Raw genomic sequence first — 6,713 nt, 5'->3', positions numbered from 1 at the left:
CTGAATGTGATTCTTATCCCTGTGACCCCCCCGTGCACCCTTCCGCCCCCCGCTCCCCGATTCTCCTCCCCGAGCCCCTTGTGCCGCTGCTCTTCAACAGCAGCGCAGAAAGCCACCCAGCCCTAGCGCCAAAAGAAGAAGACCAAAAAAAAAAGCTTTGCAAAAATCGGTCACACCAATAGGAAACCAGCCCCGGCGGTTAGTGACTTCACTTCCCAAAATTAGACGCACACACACACATACACACACACACACACACACACACACACAGAGCCCCGCTCATCCGGCCCCCTTTGCCAATGCACCACCTCTCCTCGTCCATGGAGGTCTAGGCGGGGAGCTCCGTGCGGGAGCAGCGATGGACGGCACCATCAAGGTAGGTTCTGGAGATGCTCCTCCAGGTGCGGGTGTCTTGGCTCCAGCTGGCGCTGGGCTCACGCTGGGCTGCGTTCAGTTCCTCTCTCTGGTGCGCGCCCCGGCTCCACAAACGCCCCCCCCCCCTCCGCTCTTTCCTTCTGGTACAAAAAATTTCCTCTTCCTTCCCGTTCGTGGCGGTCGATGTCGCTGAGCTTAAATAACCCAAACCAAACCGCCCCAGAGAGAGACACCCACGACACTGCTCAGCCAGAGCCCCACAAAGGCACACATCTCCCCCTGCCCCCGTTCCCAGGAGCGTGCGGGAAGGGGGTCAGGATCGGGGAGAGCCCGCGTCCCGAAGGGAGGAAATGGGGGGCTCGCCCCCTCCATGGAACATGGGGGTGCCATGGGGCACCTATGGATGGTCCCCCCAAAGCAGGGCAGAAAGCATCTCAGGCCAGGATGGAAATGGGGGGGCCTGTGCCCCCAACTTGGAGATTCTGGGGTGCAACCTTGCTTAACAGGTCAGTCTGTCCTTCTTTCTGTCACCGTCCCATTCTAGCTTTCTCTAGCACTCATGTTCGTTCATTCATTCTTTTTCGTTCCTTTCCTTCGCTAGCTTGCATGTTCTTGCTTTCTTTTGCTTTTTTCCCCTTCTACCTTTCATGCTCTTTCTTTCTTTCCTTTGTGTTCTACCATTTTTTCTCTCCCTTTATTTCTTTCACTGCCTTTCACATTCTTTTCTCTCTCTTTCTCTCTCGCTGGTTATTTTTTTCACTCACTCCCTTCCGAGCCAGGCGGGTTCTCCTCGCACATAGATTTCGGGGCTGGTGGATTAGTGTTATGTGTTACCCAGCAGCTCCGCTGACAGGCCCATGGCTGGCCTGGGAAGCTGGGAATCTTGTGCACTGCATCAAACTGAAAACCTGTTGGTATCAAGGGAACAAGATCCGTGGCCGAGCCCCCGTTGGATTTTGGAGGCGGCGTTGCATCTTTATCTGAGGGGCAGGGCAGGCATTTCTAGGGCTCAGAGCCACTTTGATGGTCTCCAGGATTCTAGCTCTTTGGGATCGTGCTCGGATACTACATTTGTTCCTCAGTAGGGAGAGACGGGGCTTAAAGCCGGTTTGTACAGTGGGGAGCAAAAGGGGAGCTGCAAGGGGAGGGTGTCCCAGCGCCAGCAAGGAAATCACCAGGTCTATTAATATTGATCCACCGTCATTCCTGGAAATCAGTGGCAGTGAGGCACTGAAATGCCTGGGAAGGTCTGGGCCTGTTGGACGAAAGATACTGCACCCGGAGGATGCTAGATCCCCCGGACCCGGTTCTCAGGCCACTTTAAGCACCGTCCGGCGAGAGGGTGTTTTAACCAGCCAGGCTGCGACTGGGCTGAGGGGAATTAGCAGCCTTGGCAATGACAGTGGGGGCCCGTCGTCTCCTTGGCCAGCGGCATCTTGGCCGTGCCCAGGGGAATTGTCTGATTTGCAGGGTGCTGCGGGGCTTTGCTGGGGCAGTTTCCTGGGGATCGGCCTGGAGCCTGCATATGCCGAGGCAAATGTGCCCAATTGGCTCTTTCTGACCCGGGTGCTGCACAGACAGGCAGGGGGGGTAGGGTGACCAGATGTCCCGATTTTATAGGGACAGTCCCGATTTTTGGGTCTTTTTCTTATATAGGCTCCTATTACCCCCCACCCCCCGTCCCGATTTTTCACATTTGCTGTCTGGTCATCCTAAGGGAGAGACAGGTCCTGCCCGGCTGAGATCAGGGCCCTGTTGGGCCAGGCGCTGCCCAGACACAGCGAGAGACAGGCCCTGCCTAAGGACCTCACGGTCTGAACAGATAAAGGGCAGGAGTAGAAACTGAGGCCCAGAGAAGCAGCCAAGATGACATGGTAGGTCAGGGATTAGTCCTGGCTCCCAGACCCCCTGTTCTAACCCATTGGATCCCCACTCCCAGGGTGGGGGATAGAACCCAGGAGTTTTGACTCCCAGCCCCCCCCCCAACCACTAGACACCCCCCCTCCTCCAAGATGGGGATAGAACCCAGGGGTAGGGGTTGCCAATTTTGGTTGGTTGTAGTCCTGGAGATTTCATCACATGATATCTCTAATTAAAGATTAATCTTTAATTCCTGGAGACTCCAAGCCAATCCTGGAGGGTTGGCAACCCTACCCAGGAATCCCTCCTCTGCTAACCGGTAGGCCCCCCCGTCCCCAAGTCAGGGATAGAAGCCAGGAGGCTTGGGTCCCAGCCCTCCTCCCCCATCACTAGCCCTCTCTCCCCTCCTAGAGCAGAGTACAGATTGCTAACTGACAGCACACAAATTCCCCCCATCCAACCAGCTCCCAGCAGACATGATTTGCTTTCACGCAACTTTTGACATCTCTGCCAGTTTCTCCCCAAGTCCAGATTCAGCGTCTGGGCTGTTATCAGGGCAAAACCCGCTTATCACACAGGGGTGGGGTGGGGTGGATCTGAAATGGAAACCGCACAGTCTGTGCCACTCCCTTATTACACGGACTCCCTTCTCCTTGTCTTCCTAGGCTGTTCCGTGGTTCTGGGGACGATGCGGGGAGAGGGGGGTTTCTGCCTGTGTGTGTCTGTCTGTCTTTGTGTCTGTGTGTGTATATATCGGCCTGTCTCCCTCCCTCTCTCTGGCTCTGTGTATCTGCCTCTGTGTGTGTGTGTGCGTGGGAGGGGGGTTACATCTCGCTGTATTTTAGTTTCCAGGTGACAGCAAATGAAGTCGTGCGAGGTGTGGAAAGGTTGGGTGTTTCATTTGCAGGACAGTGCGGCCTGCTGTGCACGCCGTACAAACACAAAGGGAGGGTTATTCTCAGCGTATGGGGGAAACTGAGGCATGGAGTGATGTAGCAACAGGCACAAGGTGACCTAGGGAGTCTGTGGGAGAGCTGGGCATAGAATTCAGCACCTTCCCCACAAGACCTGCCTTCCTCCCACACAGTGTCCTGGAGCAGGGGAGGAGGGCGAGTTGGGAGCCAGGATTCCTGGGTTCTCCCGCCGGCTGTGGGAGGGGAGTGGGGTCTAGTGGTTAGAGCAGGGGGAGGGCGATTTGGGAGCCAGGATTCCTGGGTTCTGCCCTGGCTCTGGGTGGGAGCTGGAGGGGAATGAATAGCTGTGTGTGCAGGAGGGCACCCCCCCCCACCCCGCAAACCGGTGCCCCAGCCCCCAGCCCATTGTCTGGCCGGATGGGGAGCTATTTAAAGCAGCCCAGGCCAGAGCCTCACTCCCCATCAGGTGGCCTTATCAGGAGCCTAAGAGGCTTCCGGCTTCGTAGCCTCAGGCTTCCTGCCTCGGCTTCCTGTGCTGCTGCCCAACGCAGCCCAGCGCACTGCACACAGCCCCACCCCCACCCCCTGCCAGATCAGACCCACGGGCCCATCTACCCCAGCATCCCGCCCTGGGTCAGACCCACAGGCCCCTCTACCCCGGTATCCCGCCCTGGGTCACATCCACGGGCCCCTCTACCCCGGTATCCTGCCGTGGGTCAGACCCACGGGCCCCTCTACCCCGGTATCCTGCCCTGCATCAGACCCATGGGCCCATCTACCCCAGCATCCCGCCCTGGGTCAGACCCACGGGCCCCTCTACCCCAGTATCCCGCCCTGGGTCACATCCACGGGTCCCTCTACCCCGGTATCCTGCCCTGGGTCAGACCCACGGGCCCCTCTACCCCGGTATCCTGCCCTGGGTCAGACCCACAGGCCCCTCTACCCCAGTATCCTGCCCTGGGTCACATCCACGGGCCCCTCTACCCTGGTATCCTGCCCTGGGTCAGACCCACGGGCCCCTCTACCCTGGTATCCCACCCCAATCAGACCCCTGGGCCCATCTATCCCAGTATCCTCCCCTGGGTCAGACCCATGGGCCCATCTACCCCAATATCCCGCACTAGATCAGACCCATGGGCCCATCTACTCCGGTATCCCATCCCCTCCCTGCCCCCCATATCAGAGCCCTGGGCCCATCCAGCCCATAGAGATGGATAGAGGGGTTCATATGGGGATGGATCTATAGCGTCCGGTCACTCCATGCTGTACAGGGTTAGGGTGGTGATGCAAGGCGCCCCCAGCACCTTGTGCCGAGCCAAGTGGCTTGTGCCCGCTGCCTCAGGGTATGGTACCTGGCTCCCCCCCTCCCCCCCTCCCGGGCACACGTGGCACAGGGTAACCCGTGTCCCCTTGCCGTCCTCAATTACATGGGCACGGTGTGTAGCCAACAAAGTATTTGCACCCCTCACCAGGCACCGCAGTGCCTCTTCCCCTGTGGTTTGAGTCACATGGGACCCTCCATGGTGTGTGGGGTTTCCAACATTGCATCTACCTGGTGCCACGGGGCTGTGATTGCACTGGTCATCATGCGCTGACTGTAGCGCAGCTGTCGGGCAATTGCACTGATTGTGCATGCTGCATTTGTGATGCACGCAGCACAGCTCTTATGCATTGGGTATGCAATTGTACTGCTTGTGCATCTTCTGATTGTGATGCACGTGCCACACCCATCATGCAATCGGTGTGCAATTGCACTGATGATGCATGTTCTGATTGTGATGCAACTGGCACATCCATCGTGCAATGGCTGACAATTGCACGGATCATGCAATTCTCTGATTGTGATGCATGTGGCATGGCCTTGCAATCAGTGTGCAATTGCGTGGATTGTGCACGCTCCGGTTGTGATACGTGCGGCGCATCCTTGGGCATACACTGACTGTGATGCAGCTGGCACATCCCTTGTGCAATGGGGCCACATTTGCATTGGTTATGGTGGATGTGGAGTTTGTACTGCTTGGGCACACATAGGTTGTGATGTGAATGGCGCCTCTGTTGCTGGGAGGGCTGTCTTTGTGCACACAAGGGCTTGTGGGGCACGTGCGGCATCCGTCGTGCAATGCGGGGGCCATGCTTCCACTGCTTGTGCGTGCACAATATGGGGCCCCTCCGTCATGCTCTGTGCTGCACGACATGGCCCCTGCTTTGGGCACAGGCAGATGGTTCCACGCATGGGCATCTGCGTCCACAGGCCGCCTCACCCCAGATGGGCACCCAAAGCTTGTGAAACGTACCCCACCTACCCTTTGTATGCCACCCCGGCACCTCTGCTGTGCCCTGTGCCAGCTGGTATGCAAGCAGGCCTTGCTTGGAGCCCCCTACGTGTGCTTTATGCCATTCAGGCACATGCCATGCCATGCCCCCTGTGCCCCTTGTGCCAGCTGCATGGTACCATGTGCCCCCGTGGCCTTCTGGATTCCTGCGCAGCTCGGGCATCATCGGTGGCCCCTCCATGGCACCCCACGACGAATGGCTTGTGCCACGTGGGATGCCACCCTGCAATGTACTGCATCCCCTCCGTTCAGCACTGCAGGGCTGGCACCCAGCTGGCACGACCCTTGGGCACCGCGTCTGGTGCCACGCAGGCACTTCCATGCCATGTCGCGTGGGCATTGTGCCGCTCATGCAACCTCGGTGCCGCGCACCTCGCCCCGCGTGGGGCACCCTCCGGCGTGCCTGCTCCAGGTGGGTTTTCCTCCCTTCCCTGGAGCCCCCCCTTGCACCTCACAGCTCCTACCCGCCTTTGCAAGAAGGAATGCTGCATGCAAACTCCGCACCGCCCTGTGTAGAGCAGCAGCCTCGGGGGCGGGCGGGCACGGCAAGGGAGTAACCGCAGCCAGGCCCCCCTCCCCCTCATGCTTGGGCGCCCGATAACATCTTCAGTGCAGCAGCTCCGGCTGCAAACAAAGATCAGCCCAGCTCCCCCGAGACTTCTGCTTTCTGTGCAAAGAGCCCACACCCAGCGTGCAACCGTGTGTGTGTGTGTGGGGGGGGGGAACCTAGAGGCAGCTCAGCTCAGAGCCCCCCCAGCCCTGCAGAAGGGGCGCACTTAGCGGGGGAGGGGGGGAGTCAGTGTCAGTTCAGTCAGGCTGGGCTTGGGAGGGCTTCCCCTGGTGCCTGGGCCATCCTGAGATTCCTGCAGCTCCCACCGCCCTCGCCAACAGGGGGCGCTGCAAGAGGGGGGCAGTGGAGCTTGCAGTGCCCACTTCTATCATCCTCCAGCAGGGGGCGCTGCAAGTGGTGTGTGTGTCGGAGGGGGAGGGGGAAACCTCGCAGCTTGGGGCTTTGCTAGCTACAGATGGTGCATATAACCCAAGGCGGGGGGGAGGGGAGAGATTGAGCTATGAACCTGTGTGGGACCTCCACTCCTCTGCTTCCCTGCCTGTACCCAGGACTCCCTGCCTGCTCTTTTCTGCCTGTATCTGTGATTCCCTGCCTGTGCCTTCTGCCTGTACCACTGCTGCTCTGCCTGTATCTGTGATTCCCTGCCTGTGCCTTCTGCCT

General features: G+C 59.0%; 1 protein-coding gene across 3 annotated transcripts in view; it reads left to right on the top strand.

Moving 5' to 3' along the window:
• Positions 1–280: 280 nt before the first annotated feature.
• LOC112114993 (retroviral integration site protein Fli-1 homolog) overlaps positions 281–6,713 on the top strand; it is a 13,458-nt gene continuing 7,025 nt past the window's right edge. For 2 of the 3 annotated variants that reach the window (XM_026658540.1, XM_026658539.1), the window contains exon 1: positions 281–376. In XM_026658540.1, the coding sequence (XP_026514325.1) occupies positions 359–376 (18 nt within the window). In that variant the 5' untranslated portion in view covers positions 281–358. Of the gene's footprint in view, positions 377–624; positions 882–6,713 lie in introns of those variants that run through there. The other variant, XM_026658542.1, reaches the window with a different exon arrangement.

Source organism: Terrapene carolina, unplaced genomic scaffold (assembly GCF_002925995.2).
Source record: "Terrapene carolina triunguis isolate 2854851 unplaced genomic scaffold, T_m_triunguis-2.0 Scaffold461, whole genome shotgun sequence".
NCBI classification, from domain to species: Eukaryota; Metazoa; Chordata; order Testudines; family Emydidae; genus Terrapene; species Terrapene triunguis.
This window is presented reverse-complemented; position numbering and strand designations above follow the sequence as displayed.